This window comes from Pipistrellus hanaki (assembly GCF_964339955.1).
Source record: "Pipistrellus hanaki genome assembly, chromosome: 3".
Lineage (NCBI taxonomy): Eukaryota > Metazoa > Chordata > Mammalia > Chiroptera > Vespertilionidae > Pipistrellus > Pipistrellus hanaki.
Genome location: NC_140505.1, coordinates 148,779,955 through 148,800,800, shown reverse-complemented (window position 1 = coordinate 148,800,800; position 20,846 = coordinate 148,779,955). Strand labels below are relative to the sequence as shown.

The 20,846-nt window shown below is 34.6% G+C and overlaps 1 protein-coding gene across 1 annotated transcript in view; it reads right to left on the bottom strand.

Moving 5' to 3' along the window:
- Window positions 1-793: 793 nt before the first annotated feature.
- Window positions 794-20,846, bottom strand: part of ADAMTS20 (ADAM metallopeptidase with thrombospondin type 1 motif 20) — a 163,782-nt gene continuing 143,729 nt past the window's right edge. Inside the window, exons 37-39 of the mRNA XM_084876628.1 lie at window positions 19,980-20,071; window positions 4,401-4,505; window positions 794-2,078 (exon numbers count right to left, since the gene is read on the bottom strand). Of these exons, the coding sequence (XP_084732754.1) occupies window positions 1,989-2,078; window positions 4,401-4,505; window positions 19,980-20,071 (287 nt within the window). The 3' untranslated portion in view covers window positions 794-1,988. The remainder of the gene's footprint in view (window positions 2,079-4,400; window positions 4,506-19,979; window positions 20,072-20,846) is intronic.

The following is a 20,846-nucleotide window of genomic DNA, read 5'->3' as shown; positions in this document are numbered from 1 at the left end:
GCCATCAGGAGAGCAGTTATGCATAGATCTGGCTGGCAGGGGACTGGTTAGGGGGTGATCAGGTTGGCAGGCAGAAGCAGTTTGGGGAGTAATTGGGAGCCAGCAGTCCTGAATTGTGAGAGGCATCTCAGAATGGAGAGGGTGCAGGCAGGACTAAGGGACACCACTCTCCCATACACGAATTTTGTGCACCGGGCCCCTAGTACACATGCACACACACATACATGAATCCCTGGGGCAAACAAAGAACTACATGTAATATATATATATATACACATATACTAGAATTATATGTACTTTATGTACTATATATACACTATACTTTATATACATATAGTATATAATATATATGTATATTATAATATATATCTGTATCTATATCTATCTATCTATCTATCTATCTATCTATCTATCTATCGAATATCTATCTATAGTGTACTTTCTTGCCCCATTACATATAAATGCAGTGGTAACCCTTGTATGAAAGGAAGCTTTTTAAAGGCATTGTAAGTTTTTGTCAGCCTCCTGCCCATGTTCCCTTTGCCATCAGAAGGGTGAACAGCTGTTTCCATCCCAAGTGCAATAATTTCAATTAAAAATTCCTTAGAATTTCTGAAGTAATTTTAGATCCACAGACTGTTTTTAGTGAAGGATTCTTAAAGAAGGAAAATGAAAACATGGTGTTATTGTATAACACAAATATTTTTATTATTTAAATGTTTATAAATTTAAAGATTTTAATTATGAATAAAAACATTTATAGCAAATGTTACACATTTCATATTAATGTTTGTAACTGATGTAAGGCACATAGTGCAAAATACTTTATTTCTGATACAGAGATCCCTAAATATTTAGCCACATTGGCACAAAATTGCTTTAGTACCTTATATGGTACAATATACCTCTAATAAATGTTTGGGGGGGAAACTTTGTGGGTAAAATTAATATTCTATTATTAACTCATAAAATTTTATTAGTAGGTTTTCATAGAAAAATATTATTTGTCTATGATTAGTTTAAAACCACATTATTATACAATACACAATTATCCACCTAAAATTTTTTTCATACCTAAGAATTTGTCCAGGGATAGATAATTTTTACTATCTTTTATGTTCCGGCTTTGAGAAATCTTGGGTATAAAATAACATGAACATCTCTAATGCAAATTTTGCACATGTAAAAATAATTTTGTTTATTGAATCTTCAAAATTTCAATAATTCTCACTTCTGTATTTAATAAAATACATTATAAACTTTGAGAAAATAGATTTTTAAGAGTAGATATATACACATGTAAGAGTTATAAAGACATAGAGAGCATACATATTAAATTAGAGGTAGGTGTTTTAAAATTCTACTACATTATACTTTCTTTTGTATTATACCCACAAAAGTTATTTATTATTTAACCCAAGCACACATTTTTAGGATTTTTAAAATTTGAAGCACCATAATTCACAATTAAAGGAATATAAAACAAGGTATCTATGCTGTATCAGTAAGTATAATGGCTATGTACTCTTTTGAAGTAACTGTTGATTTACTACTATTCACCTGACATGAAATAACATTTATGGTAGTTTTAAATAAGTTCATTTTCCACTTAACAAGCAGAACAAACATTTCATTGTACAGTAGGATACTGAGTAGAGATTTACATGTTTGTTTATAGGTTTAACTGTGGTCCAGTCGAAGCTATTAACTGCAACATTATCTTAGTATAATTCATTCAGACATCCCTGGATATTCTACCATAAATTATGTACTTTAAAAAATATCCTGATTAGAGTTATATACCTATTAAGTTGAAGGCCTTGAAAAAATTAAGTGGGGATTTGACTCCCTGGTGAGCACCCTAAACAAAGTCACAGATCTTTTGGACACGGAAATCTCAGGAAGGGAAGATGAAAGAAACGAGCACCGGTTATTTGCAGGTTCAAAGACTGTCTCCTCTTTGGGATGTACTTCTCACTTCTGAATGCTCAGATCACTTGAATTGGGAGACCAGTCATCAGGTGAGGAACACACTTTCCACAAAACCCTCCACATCTGCCATAGACTTTGGTTCCATCCTGAAAATAGGAAGGGGCAGAAATACAGGAGAATCAAACACATGCACAAGACTGAAAAAGCCAATTAGCCAAGGTTTCCTATGACAGTTACACTTGAGGTAAATGCTATGACAGGATGGGTGGCTTATGGCAATGAGATAACCCACCTGAGATGCACATTAGCCTCTTAATAATTATTTTATACCTCTCTATAATTTAAATGATTCATCTCAATCCACATACTTTTCATCTAGACATTTATTTGCTTTAGTGAGTTTAAGATAGACTAAATAAAATATATTTGTAGAAATACAGCCTGAAGAAAAGTATACAAGTGGGGAAAATTGGACTGAAAATAATCATTAGAAGAGAACTTTATGTTTTCCTTTTATTTTTTTATTTTATTTTAATTAATTAATTTATTTATTTATTTGTTTGTTTGTTTGTTTGTTTGTTTTAGAAAAGCAAAGCTATTCACAGAGAAATGATGGTCAGAGGTGGGTGAAAGGCACGGTCAGGACAAGATAGATGTTCTTTCTGGACTGCCTTCCATCTTTAAGTCCAAAAGTAAAAAAACACAAAAAATTGAAAACATTTTGATTGGATGAGGCAAAAATAATTTAAACTCCTGCATTTTTTGGAAAGGTAAAAGTAAAGTTATTTTGTTATTGTGGTTTTTTTCTTTTAACCTAAAGAAGGAGGTTTCCTGGGACATTTTGGGATGGATGTTTTGAGATCAGGGGTTTTCAAAGTTGACTTTTGTTTCAGAAATTTTTTTAACTCTCAAGAATCTGAGTAAGCAGAAAAAAGGGAATGGAAGTAAAAATTCCAATTTACATATGTTTATATCCCAGATTAAGTAAAAACCTAACCTTGGTTAATTATATTGTGTCTGCATTCCCATAAGTATATTTTGGTTTCAGTTTCACATCAGATTTCAGGAAAAACCTCGTGTAATATTTTGATTAAGGGAGAAATTCTCAGTTAATCTTAATAATAGAATTAAATAGAAGCAAAAGGAATGATTGTATAAGAAATTCATATCTATTGGTGATGTCAGCTAGAGTTCAGTCTTCACATCTAACCAAAAAAGATTTAAAAGCTGGATAAATAAGGTCAGAATATTTCACTGAGCTCTATGAATATACCTGTTCAGAATACATTTTAATTAACTTATTTCCATTCTTCTACCAAAATGGATTAGACCTAAAAATGCCACATGCAAATAGCTCTTTATTTTAAATATGTTTTAAAAGCCTACTGCTTACCAATATGCAGAACAAAAGTTTAATTCTTTATTAATTAAAGCAATTTCAGTCTTCAGAAATAGAATGTTTAAATTCTATAGTATCAAAAAAATTGAATTTCTTTACAAATATTCATAAAAGTAGGAGCATAGCAGAAATGTATCTAAGGATACATTCTATTATTTAGTCTTTATCAAAAGAAAGCAATCAAAGCAGTAGGTAGGGGCTATTGGTGGTATTGATTTATGTACAATAAAAGTGGGAACAGTTATAATGTAGATGCTAATTTACTATGTAGAGAGCCATGCTAAGACATGGTAACTCTAATAGGAGCCACCTCCTACAGTGTATGTGCTAGCACATCGTACCAGCAGTGAAATTAAATGGATTCTATTTTAGAGAATGTACAGGGAGGGGAAAAAGTAGGTTTACAGTTGTGGGTACATGAAACAGTTTATTTTTGTATTATTTTTTATACAAACCACTGAGAATCTACTTTTGGCCCATGCTGGTGTATGTGTTAGAGGTGACCGCAAATAACATTGTTTTCTAGATGGAGGGAAATATGTATAAAACCATAAAAATAGACTTAAAGTCTATAGAGGTTATGTTTTTAAATGACAAATGGCTGTAGCACCATCCCATCACTAAATCAATGCAATGAAATAAATAAACCCAAAATTTACTTTTCACTTTGAAACATTAAAACCTACAAACCATTCAAGTTAAAAGCACTACCTCTATCTGAAGTACCTGCCTTTCAAGTCATTAGCCCTAAACTTGAGCTGGATAAAATCTATATGCCCTGACATTATTATTCATGCTCAGATATCTATAGCCTGTACAAGAATTTACATATATATATATATATATATATATATATATATATATATATATATATATATATATCTCCTACTTATGCACATCAATAAAAATGAACCCTATTCCATAATTTCATAAATTAATGTTATATTCCACTATATGCAATAACCCAGTCACGAACCTCATATAGCTCTACATTGAGGTAGAGGCCCTTTAATGCAAGGTCACCGCACAGATGTATTTCAGAAAGGCTTCCCGGGCCAGCAGGACTTACCTGTGACCTGTGTATGACGACAGAGGCGTAGCTACCCTGAGCCAGCCACCTTGCAGTGCTGGGTATCATCATCCCAGTTCCTGCCAAGTTAATGCTGAACCGACCCTGGGTGTAAACAAAAGAAAACAAAAATAGATGGAAGTTATCAAATGTTCAAGAATGCTCTCGATTGGAAACATTTGAATGTGAGTTATATAAGAAAGGGCTCAAATTGCTTGTTAAGGGTTTTCCTTTATAAAATGAAAGAATATTAACACAGCCTTGCTATAAAGAAAATGAAGCAGCTAAAAAACAAATTTAAATTGATGACGAGTCTTCTCATATGAGAGACAAGTGAAATAATACCACATAACGTTGTTGGTGCGAAAGTAAATCTGCCCATCCCTCAGACTCTAAGACTTGACAGCTAGGGCCAGTGTTCCTGTAGCAGTCGGCTAGTCCTGATAGCGGGACCTCCTCCAGACTTGAACATTTCTTCTGGTGCGGTTTCTGACCTCTAGTTGCTAACTTCCCTGGTAAGCTACACCTGGTTTGATAACTTTTCTGTTACTGTAAATTGGCAAATACTTACATGAGAACTAATTCTAAGGATACATTCTATTATTTAGTCAATCAGATATAATTGTGCACTGTATATCTTTGGTGTTAAGAATATTAGGCCCTACTCCACCACACAAAACAACTGAATGTGGTATTATTTATTGTCCCAGCTGTTACGTCCTTTTTAAGTACCACAAGTGTATGTGGAGGTGATGCCACATGCTTTACACACGTGGTGTGTGAGCCCCCTAGTGGCTATATGATCTAATTTTTTTCAAGAAACAACCAACGAAGTAAAAATATTTCTATCTCCATTAATATTTAAACTTTAACTGAGAAAAATGCATAAAATGTATGTCACATTTACATAACTTTGCAATACAGAATTATACATTGAGAAGTAGTACTTAATGCTAATTTACATCTGCTGCCAATGTTCAATACACATACAAATATTAAGACATTCTGGGAGCACATCACAATATCCTGTGGATAAGACTCATGAATTTTGAATAAGACTAATAAAACACTGGGGGTTATATTATGTGAATGAAAGGCTAAATGAATTTTAAATATATTTATAATATGAATTAATACTATTGCTAAAAAACAAATACATATCAATTTAGTTTATTGATTTTGTTTTCTGAGCCATATTTATATTTATATTTATATTTCATATTTAAAAACCAAAATAGAGATTGAAATACATTTTAATACAGTGATAAAATGGAGGATTTTATCCCTAACAGAAACGATTTGATTTAGATAAATTCCAAAGAAAACTTATTACATGTATCATTTGGTTATGAAATGTAGAATATGAACAGTATCTTTGCTTCATTGCTGTATTCTCAGAGCCCAGAAGTGGAACTCATTAATTAATACTCAGTAAGTGCTTTTGAATGATGAATTTAAAATGTAAAGATATATACATCTAAAATCTTCATACTCTATAATGAGTGATAATAACAGTAGACACATTAATATGTAATTGGCAAATACTTGAATGAGAACTATTTCTAAGGATGCATTCTATTATTTAGTCAATCAGATATAATTTTGCACTATATTCCTCCATCTGATGTTAATAAATAGGCTTCTCACCAAATAACATTTCTTAAAAATGGAAATATGTGAGGTAAGTTTCCTATCACCAGCCACTTACTGAGTGTCCTGGTTGGGCCATGTGATAATTTCAAAACCAAATATTATATTCTTCTATTTATTCTTTTCCTCCCTGCTCAAGTTTGCTTGAAGCATTCAAATATATAGACACTGGAAGTGAAAGGAAAACAGCTGACAGGCAACTTCACTATTTCTAGACCCAACTGACTGTGTTAATGAAATGACAGCCTGTTTTTCCATTTCTCTGGACTAATTTTCATAACCTTTATTTATTCCTTGTTAAAAAGCAATATAATACAATCTGAACGAAATGAGAAAGCAATTCATCTAAAATTTGGGATGATATTGCTAGAGGTGAAATACATTTCACTCAGTCAGAATGACTGGTGTCAAGTACTGGTGGAGACAGATATCTATAAATCTGATGAGTGAAAAACATTCGTGGGGAAATGGATAAGGGTGGTCAAAAGATACAAACTTTCAGTTTTAGGATAAATACATTCTGAGGATGTAATGGTCACTATGATAAGTATAGTTAACAATACTGTATTGTATATTTGAAAGTTACTAAGAGAACAGATCTTAAAAGTTCTCATCACAAGAAAAAAGATTTTGTGTCTATATGAGGTGATAAATGTTGATTAAATGTATTGTAGAAATAATTTTACAATATATAAGTAATCAAATCATTATGCTGTGTGCCTTAAAATGTTACATGACAATTATAAGTGCGATGAGAATGATAATGGTACATTCCTATGAGACTTCAGAAGTAATAAGTGATTAAGTAAAATTATTAAGTAATAATTCCATTCCAAATACTTCATTTAAGATTAAAATGTAAAATTTCCTCAAACCTAGTTTTTAACTTGAAAAATTAGTTCAACATAGGAACTGCATAAAAAATGTTTTTCAAAAGTAGTATAAGTTTACCTCCTCTTCTACTCAACATTTTTTTAGAGGAGGCCACTATAAGAAGTAAAATTCTTGCCGAAATCGGTTTGGCTCAGCGGTAGAGCGTTGGTCTGCGGACTGAAAGGTCCCAGGTTCAATTCCAGCCAGGGGCATGTACATTGGTTGCGGGCACATCCTCGGTAGGGGGTGTGCAAGAGGCAGCTGGTTGATGTTTCTCTCTCATCGACGTTTCTGTCTCTCTATCTCTCTCCCTTCCTCTCTGTAAAAAATCAATAAAATATATTTTTTTAAAAAGAAGTAAAATTCTTACCATTGTTAAAATGTTCATACTACTCAAAGGAATCTACAGATTCAATGCAATCCCTACCAAATACCAATGACACCTTTTTCACTGAACTAGAACAAATAAACCTAACATTTATATGGAGCCACAACAATCTTGATAAAGAACAAAGATGGGGAAAGATCATGCTACCTGAAATCAAACTATACTCCAAGGATATAGTAATCAAAACAACAGAGGAACTGAATAGACATTTATCCAAAGTGCACATACAGAAGGCCAATACACATATGAAAAGATGCTCAATGTTACTAATCATCAGAGAAATGCAACTTAAAACCAAACTGAGATATTGCCCCACACCTGTCAGAATGGCTATCATCAATAAATCAACAAACAAGTGTTGGTAAGTATGTGGAGAAAAGGTAATTCTTGTGCACTGTTGGAATTATAAATTGATGCAGCCATTGAGGAAAACAGTATAGAGTTTCCTCAAAAGTTAAAACTAGAACTACCATTTGACCCAGCAATTCCACTCCGGGTATTTATCTGAAGAAATCCAAAACACTAATTCAAAAATATATGCACCCCTTTGTTCACTGAAGCATTATTTACAATAGTCAGGATATGGCTATAACCTAAATGCTCATTGATAGATGAATGGATTAAAAAAAAAAGTTGGTACATATGTAAAATGGAATATTACTCAGTCACAAAAAGAAGGAAATCATAATTTGTGATAATGTGGATGGACTGAGAGGAACAAGCAGAATAAATCGGAGAAAGACTAATGCCATATGATTTCACTTATATGTGAAATCAAAGAAACAAAATAAACAAACTCACAGAAACAGAACAAACTAATGGTTGCCAGTTATAAAAAGAATCAGAGGGATATAAAGCACAGCATAGGAAATAGTCAGTAAAATTATAAATGCTAGGTATGGCGTCACAAGAATCGGACTTAACGATGATCACAATGTAAGCTATATAAACATCTAATGGCTATGTTGTACACCTGAAACTAATATAATATTGCAGATCAAGTGAATGTACAAAATAAAAAATGTTAAAGAGGTAGAATTCTGATAGCCAATTCAAAAGAACCAGGAATTTAAGAGTGTGAAGTATTTGCCTTTGACTCCACCAAAGAAAAAAGTAGTTACGGATATAAGATAGAGGAGAAACATACAGGGAGATGCAAGTTTTACTCTGTTTCACTTCTTTGACTGACATGTGTGCTCATTCCATCATTGTTTTACAAGTTTAAAATGTGTTGTATATATTTTATTATAAATGGGATCTAGACCAATAGATGTAATGCAAATAATTTATTTGTAAAAATATATTTTTATTGATTAAGAGACAATCATTGACTGGCTGCCTCCTGCACGCCCCTTACTGGGGATCGAGCCTGCAGCCCAGGCACTTGCCCTTAACCAGAATGGAACCCGAACCCTTCAGTCCGCAGGCTGATGCTCTATCCACTAAGCCAAACCAGCTAAAGCATAAATAATTGATTTTAAAAATTTATAAGGAAAGGCAAACATTTAAAGTTAAACAAATTTTTTAAAAGAATGAAGTTGAAGGACCACACTGACTTCTTTTAATGCTCATTAAAAAAGTATCATAACCAAGACAGTGCTGTGTTGGTGATAAGAGAGATAGGTAGATTAATGTGAGATAATAGATAGTCCAGAAATAGATACTTATAAATATGTCAATTGATTTTTGACAAAGTGGGAAGACAATTAATTGTATTTTCAACAAATGGTGTTAGGACAATTGGATGTCTATATTCAAAAGCCCTCTCAGACTTCAAAATCAATCATAGGTCTAATTGTAAAGTAAAACATAGGGAAAAAAACCTCTGTAGCTTTGAGTTAATCAAAGAGTTCTTAAATCTGATACTAAGTGCATAACCCATAAAGAAAAAATAATAATAAATTTGACTTTATTAAAATTTAAATTTTCCTCTTTGAAAGACACTTAAGAGAAAGAAAATATAAGGCTCAGATTAAGAGAAAATATTTGTAAATGTCCTATCCAACAAAAGACTTGTATCAAGAATTCTAAACACCTTTCAAAACTAAGCAGGAAGCAACCTTATTTTTAAAATGAACAAAAGGCATGAACACACAGTTCACCAAGGAGGATATAAAAATGGCAAACAAACACAACAAATATGCGTAACACCATCAGTCATCAAAGAAATGCACATGAAAACCACCAGGAGATACCACTGAAGATGAAGGAAACAAAAAGCTTGGCAATACAAAGTGCTGACAAGGAAGCAAAGCAACAGGCACTTTAATCTTTGCTACTGGGAATATAAAATGGTCCAGCTACTCTATAACACAGTGTTGCAATTTATTTTAATGTTAAACATACACATACCATATAACCCTACAATCTTACTCATAGGTGTGTATCCTAGAGAAATGAAAATGTATGTTCAAAAACCTGTACACAAAGGTGCATATCAGATGTATTCATAATCTCCAAAACGGTTAACCATTTTCTTCCAATGGATGAGTGGACAAACTGTGGGACAACTATAAAATGCCCATATGATGGAATAGTTCCCAGCAATTAAAGAGGAACAAATTGCCGAAACCGGTTTGGCTCAGTGGTAGAGTGTTGGTCTGCGGACTGAAAGGTCCCAGGTTCGATTCCGGTCAAGGGCATGTACATTGGTTGTGGGCACATCCCCGGTGGAGGGTGTGCAAGAGGCAGCTGGTCGATGTTTCTCTCTCATCGACGTTTCTAGCTCTCCATCTCTCTCCCTTCCTCTCTGTAAAAAATCAATAAAATATATTTTTTAAATAAATAAATAAATAAATAAAGAAGAACAAATTATTGATAGCATACAACAACACAGATGGATATCAAAGACATTATGTTGAGTGAAGAAAACCAATCCCAAAATGTTACATACTATATGATTCTATTTCTATGACATTTGTGTGACATTTCAGAAAAGGGAAAACTATAGCAACAGAGTTTACCGAAAGTAAAGTGGGAGGGAACTGTTCTATATTCTAATTATGGTGATGGAAACATGAATCTGTACCTATGTTAAAACTGTATACCAAAAAAGGCAATTTTATTGCATGTTATTAAAAATTTATTTAATGTGAATGGGTATGACATCCACTTAAAGAAAAACATTTTCCAATTGGATTGCAAACAAAACCCAACTACACACTATGTCGTAGACAAAAAAAAAAAAAGAGAGAGATTCACAAAGGCCATAAGAACAACCTGATAATAGGAAATTTTACTATATCACTTTTAATAACAAGACAGATCAAGTAGGCAAAAATAATGAAAAAGAAGATCTAAAATAATTAAAAGGTTAGATCTACACTCTGATAATAAAGAATACAAGTTCAAAATAGTTTACAATGGGTTCTGAATACTCAAAATGAATGCTGGCCACGATCCTCTGGCATTGGCTGAATGTGGTTCTCTTGCTCTTATGTAATCAATATTAATTACAAAACAGCTAAAAGGATACACTTTTTAAAATTTTTGTGGTTCTGTAAAAAGTACCACTTTATTTCACTTTTGATATATGCATTCTAATGTCACACTACACTCCTTAAACTTCATCTTATATTGCAACGTGGCAAAGTTTATTTTCCCTAAAGAGTGCCATATGTGTCCCTTCTCTTTTTAGCATTCATGTCCTGGGGTACCCTGTCATATGCAAACACAAAGGATGTGGTTTTGATGAATCCCAAACAGAATAACTTCTTTCTGTGACATCAAACATCTGGACAGTATCCATGCAAATGCTGTGTAACTCAACACAGAATCTGGTTTATATATTTGACAGAACATCTCTAAGAATGTAGGGCAGTGTGTATTTTTTGTAACAGTAACCTCAGGCAGTTGAATAAAGACTGAATGAATATAGCTCCTTTTGGAAGCTTATATCTTTGCCCAATAATGTCTAATTTTGGAACTGAGTTTTGTATTCCACAAATGGCTAGAGAACTACGTGAGGGAAGCATCTCACCTTGATGGGCAGAGAGTATTTTATTGTACTGGTTCTGCCTCTGACTTTTTCAACAACATTGGACAGGTTATTGACATGGAGTGTTGTGTTTCTCCAATTATAAACTAGGATTACATAGTTTACAACTGTATAACTTTCTAAAGATACTGTAGGGGGGGTATACAGTTACATGAAATGAATGGGCATTGCTGTCTTATTTTAAAACCTGATTGTGCTAATACCTCTTATTCAGATTCCACACTCACTGAGAAATATTGTTGATAATTATATAGTTTTCTGTTATTTCCTATAAGGAAAGTTCACTAATAAGATAAAAGGAGTTTTGATTCCACTTGAAAATTATATGATTTACTTGTATAACAGTCTCCTATAAATTGCATTATCTCATTGACCAGACCTTACTCAAGGCAACATGTAATGCAAAATCCAGAGTCCCAGAACTTGGTGGCCTTCCCAAAGTAATGGCATCTGTGAGATCTTGTAGTACACTCTTCACATCTCTAATAGGCATTCTCATTTGACTTCCTTCTAATTATATCAAGTAAATGACCAAAAGGAGTACATTAGAAAGAGGATGAGATGTTGGATAAAGTTGACCGGTCTTCACATGTGTTGCTCATTGGAGGATGAATACTCTCCAGTTAAGAGGGTCACAATGAAAGTGTTATTTTTAAAAATCCATATGTGAGGGAAAAGATTGTTTAGAATTCTAGACGTTTTATATTACCCTCCTTGACTTTAGAACAGGTGTCCAAAGGACATAGTATCAGACTTCAGAAAGGGGAGTTCAAAGGGGAAGAAAAGCCTTGGGAAAAGAATTGACTAGAAGATATTGATCAGGGAGTCTCCAGCTGGGAGGTAGACCAATATGACTGGAGTAGGGAAGGAGAAAAATGGACGTGAGTCTGGCTAACTAGCCTCAAAGATTAAATGAGATTCCTCTGAAAAGTTAGCTACCTTTAAAAAGATAGCCAGTTAAATAATCATAGATGATAAAAATTATGTTATAATAACCATTTAAAGTCTCTGGAGATTGTCCTAAGGTTATATAATAGAGAAATATTTATGCCCCCCCCCCAAAAAAAAAAAAAAATCTGTGAACTCTAGGTAAGAACAGTGAAGCTCTGTGATTTTTGAACAATGACCCATCTCCTCCTCCCCCTACCTCAACAAGTGAGGGTTATACCCTTGATGGGTACAGCGCAGAACACTGGACTTTCTCTGACTGGCTTATTTCACTTAGCATAATGCTCTCCGGTTCCATCCATACTGTTGCAAACGGTAAGGACTCTTTTTTTATTGCACCATAGTATTCCATTGTGTAGATGTACCACAGTTTTTTAATCCACTCATCTACTGATTGGCACTTAGGCTGTTTCTAAATCTTAGCTATGGTGAATTGTGTGATCTCACTCATTTATAGAACATAATGAACAACACAAACTGATGAACAAAAACAGATTCAAGACAGAGAAACATGGATCAGACCGTCATCAAACCTCAGAGGGAAAGTAGGGGAAGGTGGGGGTAATGGGAAGAGATCAACCAAAGGACTTGTATGCATGCATGTAGGCCTATCCAATGGACACAGACATGGGGGGGGTGCAGTGAAGTCATGAGTCGGGGAATGGGGAGGGGAATGGGGAAATGAGGACATGTATGTAATAACTTAATCAATAAAGAAATTTTTAAAAAGAACAAAAAAGAACACAGGACTTTGTTTTCCCCAGATTCCGGTTAGAAGTGCATTTTCTTCCTGGGAAAGCAAGACACCAGCACTTCCCATATCATCCAGCTCTGTGCTACAGAAGATATAGTAGGGCAAGCGTGGCTGAAAGTCTGAGCTTCCTTCTGTCACTCAGGCCTTACTTACAGAACAGAGAAGCTACCCCAGCAGGCAGGCCAAAGCACAAGGCCCGAGTCATCCCACTCAAGTAACTGTGGGGGAAGTAACTGTTAGGGAAGAGGTTCCATGCTGAGAAGGACAAGCTAAGAATATGGGCATTACTGTGACCTAGTAGCGTGCTTATTTAGTGGGAATGTTAATTCTGAGAAGTGGGCCAGGTCTCTAGATACACAGAATTGGTCAAAGGCTTCTTCCTTGGGAGAGAATCAAGTTGTAAAAACAAAAAGTGCCACTGATTTTTCTAAAGGGACTGAGCTTATTTGGGACAGAGCATGGGGAATTTCAAGCCTAAAGATGCTGTCGTAAACACAATTTTAGTGGTGCACAGTTAGGAGGATGGTGGTAGCTTATTGGAGTAATAAGCAAAGTGTTAGATCAAATTAAAATTTAACAGAGAGAAACAGGGAAAGGGACAGCTAAGATGGGCTCATCTTGAGGTCTGATTATGGTGATGGTAACATGAATCTGTACAAATGATAAAACTGTATACCAAAAAAAAGTATACCTGACCTTAAAGACTGACTGACTGACCTACAAGACTACTCTGGCCAAAAAGCTTGAAATGGATCAATCCATGGAGTAATTTAGCATAGACCAACAGGGGTCCTCAAACTTTTTAAAGTGGGGGCCAGATCACGGTCCCTCAGAGAGCTGGAGGGCCGGACTATATGAACTACTAATTCCTACTGTAACACCTCGGCTGCGCTCACTGCCCAAAAAACCTGGCGGGCTGGATCAGACTCCTCTGCGGGCCACATGTGGCCCGCGGGCAGTAGTTTGAAGACCCCTGATAGTGGAGGCTAAGAGCTGAGTGTGATATCTATAGAGGCAGATAAACTATAAATGTTTAAAGAGGAATCAGAAAAAGGGACAAAGAGCCCAGCTTAAAACACACACACACACACACACACACACACACACACACACACACACACACAAACAACCCTGCCATTCCAGGAGAATCATGATGACCGTGTACATGTTCAGAGCTGCACCCTCTGAGTAATAATTACAAAGACTGCACAGGAAATACATGTCACTGAGATAGTCTAGCCAAAGAACTAAACAAATAAGCAAGCAAACAAAATTAAGTCCTAGAGCAGTGGTTGGCAAACTCATTAGTCAACAGAGCCGAATATCAACAGTACAACGATTAAAATTTCTTTTGAAAGCCAAATTTTTTAAACTTAAACTTCTCTAATGCCACTTCTACAAAATAGACTTGCCCAGGCCATGGTATTTTGTGGAAGAGCCACACTCAAGGGGCCAAAGAGCCGCATTTGTCTCGCGAGCCGAAGTTTGCCAACCTTGGTCCTAGAGGACAGGGGAGACTTTATATATTTTAGCAACTATGGATACTATCTAAAATGCCCAGCTTTCAACAAGCGAACTGGAAAGGATGACTCACATACAGGGCAAAAGGCAATAGAAACAAACTTTGAGAGGCTTCAGATGTCAGACAGATAAAGACTTTAAAGCAGCTAATATAAATATGTTCAACGAACTATAGAAACCCATGTTTAAAAAAAAGTAAAGGAAGTTATGATAGTGTCTCATCCAATAGAAAATATCAGTAAAGAGATACAAATTATAAAAAGAGCTGAATTTATGTTTTTAGAGAATATAAGAGAGGAAATGAAAAAATTACATATTCATAGCTTTTTTAATGACTTAAAAAGTACAATACCAAAATAAAAAAACTCACCGGACTGACTCAAACAACAGATTGGAGTTGGCAGAATAAAGAATCATTATACTTGAAAAAATATCAATAATGATGATACAATCTCAAGAACAGAGAAAAAACAAATCAAGGAAAATAAATAGGCTCAGAGAAAAGAGGATACCATTAAGTGCACCAACATATGCATAATAGGAGTGCTAACAGGAGAGGAGAAAAAGGAGGAAAGAATATATTTGAAGAAATAATGGCTAAAAACTTTCCAAATTTGATGAAATGCATTAGTCTACACATCAAATAAGCTCAATAGATTCCAAGTTGGGTAGATACAAAGAGATCCACATCCAAATATCTAGAGAAAAATATCTAGAGAAAGCATGGAGAGAAAAATGACCACATACATGGAACCAAAAAAAAATAGTTGCCTTCTATTGTTTATCTAGAAGCCAAATAACAGTGAATAACATATTTAAAGTGCTGAGAAATAAAACTATAAACCACAAATTTTATAACAAGAAACTCAATCTTTCAAGAATAAAGGCGTTTAAACAAAAGTGTGATTTGTCTTACAAGACATAGTGAAGGAAAAATTTTAGGTTGTAATCAAATGACACCAGGCATTAATACAAATCAACAACACAAAACAACCAAAGAGTATGGGAAAGGTAATTATAAAAGATACTATAATTGTATATTTTTTTTCCTCTTAACTGACTTAAAAAGAAATTATAAAGCAATACATACATAATTGTATTGTTATCCTGTAATATACTTGATCATAATGGCACAAATGAGGCAGGTAGAAACAAAGCTGTTTTAGAGTAAGAAAATGACACCAGGATTGCTGGCTCTCAATTGTTCACCTGCCCGTCTGCCTGATTGCCCCTAACAGCTTCTGCCTGCCAGGCAGAAATGAAGAAAATCAGAAATGTTAAATAAAAGATTCATTAAAAAAAAACTATGTAATTTTTTTCATTTCTTCCCTTACATTCTCTAAAAACATAAATTCATATATAGAGTAATATTATAAAAATGCTTTTGATTTGTTACATATGTAGGATGTGCGTGTTTAACAAACAACACACAAAATGAAGAAGAAATAGAGCATATACAGGACTAATATTTTTATATTTCACAGAAAATACATAGTATAAATCTGAAGTAGATTCTGCTAAGAGGCATATTGTAAACCCTTGAGCAACCATTAAGAAATAAATTTAAAATAATGAAAATTATTAAGGAAATTAAAATGTTACACTAGAGAACATTCATTGAATAAAAAAGAAAATGGTCAAGGACTGAAGGAGCAAAAACAACATAAGATATATAGAAAACAAACATCAAAATGGCAAGTATAAATTCAGACATATCAATAATGACATTGAACAATGCAATCAAAAGGCAGAGATCCTAGAAAGTGCTTTCTATACAAGACAAAGATATAAATAGACTAGAAGCCTGGTGCATGAAATTTGTGTATGAGGGAGTGTGTCCCTCAGCCCAGACTGCACCCTCTCCAATCTGGGACCCTCGAGGGCAGTCGAACATCGTTCTCACAATCCAGGATTGCTGGCTCTCAATTGTTCACCTGCCCGTCTGCCTGATTGCCCCTAACAGCTTCTGCCTGCCAGCCTAATCAACCCCTAACCACTCCCCTGCCAGCTTGATCAATACCTAACTACTCCCCTCCAGGACCGACTGCCCTCCCTTGCAGGCTTGATCACCCTCACTGCCCTCCCCTGCTGGCCTGGTCACCCCTAACAGTCTGCCCCTACAGGCCTGGTCACCCCCAATATCCTTCTCATGCAGGCCTGGTCACACCTAACTGCCCTCCACTGCAGGCCTGATCCTCCCCAACTGCCTTCCGCTGCAGGCCTGGTCTACCCAAAACTACCCTCCTCTGCGGCCTGGGTTCCCTGCAACTGTCCTTCCCTTTAGGCCTCATCACCCCCAACTGCCCTCCCCTGCCAGCCATCTTGTGGTAGCCATCTTGTGTCTACATGAGGGCAGTAATCTTTGACCACATGGGGGCAGTCATCTCACATGTTGGTGTGATGGTCAATTTGCATATTACCTCTTTATTATATAAGATTCTACCCAAAGATAAGTTTAAATAGGTTAAAACTAAATGGGATGAAAATATAAATACCATGTACTATAATCAAGCTGAGTGGCCCTCCTATTATCAGATAAATTATATTTTAAAATAAAGTTACTACAGTTAAAGAGCAACATTTTATGACAAAGGGAAATATATCAGAAAATTATGACAATTATAAACATATAATCATGTACAATAAAACCCCAAGGTAAATGAATCAAATACAAAGTAAGCAAAAATAGTAAGACTGAAGTGAGAAACAGACAATTCAACACAATATTGTAGTTGCAAAGTTTCAGTGTATAGGACTATTAAGCAGAATATAAACAAGAAAATGTAAGAGTTAAACAAGACTGTAACTAGGCCTGACAGACTTCACCCAACAACAGAACATACATTTTTTCCAAGCACACATTGAACATTTTCCAGGATGGCCATATGCTATGTCATAAAACAAGTCTCAATAGATTAGAAGGATTAAATATTAGAAAGTGTGTTCCAACCACAGTGGAATGAAAATGAAAATCAGTTTCATTTCAAGAAGGAAATCTGGGAAATTCACAAATAATCAATATATCAAAGAAGATATAAATGATAATACAAAAGATTAATGAAAATAAACACACAAGATATCAAAACTTCAAGGATGCAGTGAAAGAATTGAAATTGTGTAGCTGTAAATGCCTATATTAAAAGAATGTCAGACTTTATGATGGACTAAATGCTTTCCCCCTATAAAATCACAAATAAAATAGGATGTCTACTCTCACCACTTCTATACAATACTATTAGAGTTTTAGTTAGAACAATAAGGCAATATAAAGAAATAAAAGGTGTCCAGATTGCAAAGAAAAGAGTAAAACTATCTTCATTTCTTAATAACATTACTGTGTATATAGAAAATCCTAAGGAATCTAATAAAAAAAACCTATTACAATTAAACAATGAGTTCAGCAAGATTGTAGTATTACAGATTGATTTATAAAAATATAGGCAAAGATTAGTGGTTTGTGCCTCTCTTTATGATAATCCTCCCAGTCGAAAAGCCTCCTTTATCTTGAGCTGGAATTTGCTGCCCTAATGTCTCCTGAAATGAAACACACTGACCTGTTTCATGGATCTCTTTAATTATTTAAAGACAGTTATAACGTTCTACTCCTTTCCTAGCCACCCTTTTCATTTTCCCTATGTGACATAATTTAAACCTTCTTTTGCCCTCGTGGTTTCTACCTCCTACTCCTAGATAGAGTAAAAATTTACTTTTCACAACAGAAATTTAAAAATAAATATAATATTTCATTGTCAAGTATAAATAACATTTTGGTCTCAATATTGTGTTTTGATACCTTATGATTATATTAGATTGTTTAGAAATCATTCCATGTTCTACATGAGTTATAACAAACTTACAGTGCTTGAATAAACCCCTGTCTTTCACAGGACACTGCCAAGTTCAATTTGCATTTCTGGACCCAAGACATGTATTTATTATAACCTTATTTGGTTCAGTCCATAGATCTAGTGTCTTTTTATCTCCTTTAAGTTTTCTTCTCTAACATAGAAAATGCCTTTTTTTTCTAACATAAGCATACCTTCTGTGTCAATATTGAGAACTGTGAATAGACAATTCCAAGAACAGAGAGCTTTGACAAACCATTAGCTACTTTCTTCAATATGGCATATTAAATTATAATTACTACCTCTTGTGCATTAATTAGCTAGGAATCTACCTAACAGTGCTATATTTGTGTAAGCTTTACATCTCTCCATCTATATATACAGTAGGTCCTCGAATTATGTCAGAAATTCATTTCTACAGCACGACATAATGTGATTTTCACCGTAAGTCGGAACCCAGCTGCATAAGAACCTAAGTCACTCACATAGAGCACATACACAGCAGTAATGAAGTGAAACAGTAAAAAAAATAAATAAATAAAATAAAAATAATAAAAAAAAAGATAAAAATTCTTGACCTTACTTGTGGTAAATAAACAATAAAAAACATAAAGCACATATGTTGAAATGATGGAACTTTTTTTAAAATAAATAAATGGGAGATGGCGATGGCGATGTAACCACGAAACGACATACATTGAGTCCAACATAACCCGAGAACTATCTATATAGCTTAAGCGACCATTGGACCATCCAACAGATAGTTATGACATTCTGACTAGTAGCTATGATGTGCACTGACCACCAGGGGGCAGACGCTCAATGCAGGAGCTGCCAAGCTGTAGTGACTTGGCAGCTCTGGTTCTCAGATGACGCACCCAGAAACAGAGAGGAGGGAGCCCAATTTTGGGGTGCATCACTCAAGAACCACCCTCTTGCAATTTGGGACACTTTGAGGGATGTGGGAGAGCTGGTTTCAGCCTGATCCCCACAGGCCAAGCCAAGAGACCCCATTGGTGCACAAATCTGTACACTGGGCCTCTAGTCTTATCATAAAAATGTTGTTCACATTTTAAAAAATTAGTATGTTGTCTTCTAGAAAGCATATTCTATTCTGGAAATCACAGATAACATAGAAGGGTGTGTATAGAGAACTCCGGAAATGAAGGCATAAAAAAAGAATAAAGATGTGAAAATGTATTATTCCACAAATGATAGGAAGTTATTCTGTTAAGTTATAGACCCAGGTCACTGTAATTGATGTTAGCAGCAGTGTAGAAAGTCACATGCTTATGATCCATTCCTTATACTATATGTCCATTCATTTCCATGGACTTAGTGGAAAGATTAAAAATAATAAAGCATCATGGAAGATGAAATAAGATCTGAACAACTTGAAACTTTTGTTTTACACCTTTCAAACAAATCCAACATTGGCAAAAATCACCCAAAGCTTGCTATAACCTTTAAAATAAAGTTCATATAGGAAGCCTTTCATTTTCTATTTACTTATGTTTCTTATAATATTGTGATCAAGAAAAGGGAAACAGTATCACTTTTTTTTTTTTTCACAGTGAGGGAGAAACAAGCAAATCTGAAATACCTGTGGGCATCTGGCAGCACTGTAGCAATCTCCAGCAGTGGCAAATGGAACTGCTCTTCCAAATAGTGTCTGAGTAAATAGAAGGTCTGTAGCTAGAATGCAATATATAAAACTCTTTAGCAATGAGTCCCTATATGTTTTCCAATCTTCATTGCAAAACATAGTATTCATATTATCTTCTTAAATGCATTTTATAATTAATTTAAAATTTAAGCAAAAATGCTATATAATTATAGAGTGGGCTCTCAATAAATAATTATTTTCTTTCTTTCTCTCTCTCTCTTTTTCTCTCTCTTTCTTTCTCTCTTTCTTTCCTTCCTTCCTTCCTTCCTTCCTTCCTTCCTTCCTTCCTTCCTTCCTTCCTTCCTTCCTTCCTTCCTTCTTTCTTTCTTTCTTTCTTTCTTTCTTTCTTTCTTTCTTTCTTTCTTTCTTTCTTTCTTTCTTGAGAGAGAAAGAGAAACATCGATTGGCTTCCTCCTGCACACACCCCAACCAGGGACTGAACCCACAACCTAGGTATCTGCAACCTGGGTGTCTATTAGGTTTCATTAATCTGTTTGGACTTGACCACACTATAAGTTGCTTCCTAAAAGGCAGCAGGTCCATAGTCTGGGATCTGTGAATAGGAATTAATTGCATCACTTGCAACAGTGTGATTCAATTCTGCCTTAACTAATTGTTTAAAAGATTAAATGAGAGAATCTACGGGAAAATGCTTTACAAATTGTAATCTGAAATTACTTTAAGCCCTACAAAAAGTTTATATAATTATGTTACAATATTAACGTTATCCCTAATGTAATGGGCAATTTGAAGGTCATATCTTGGAAGGACACTATGAATCTTAATCACTATCATTACCACTAC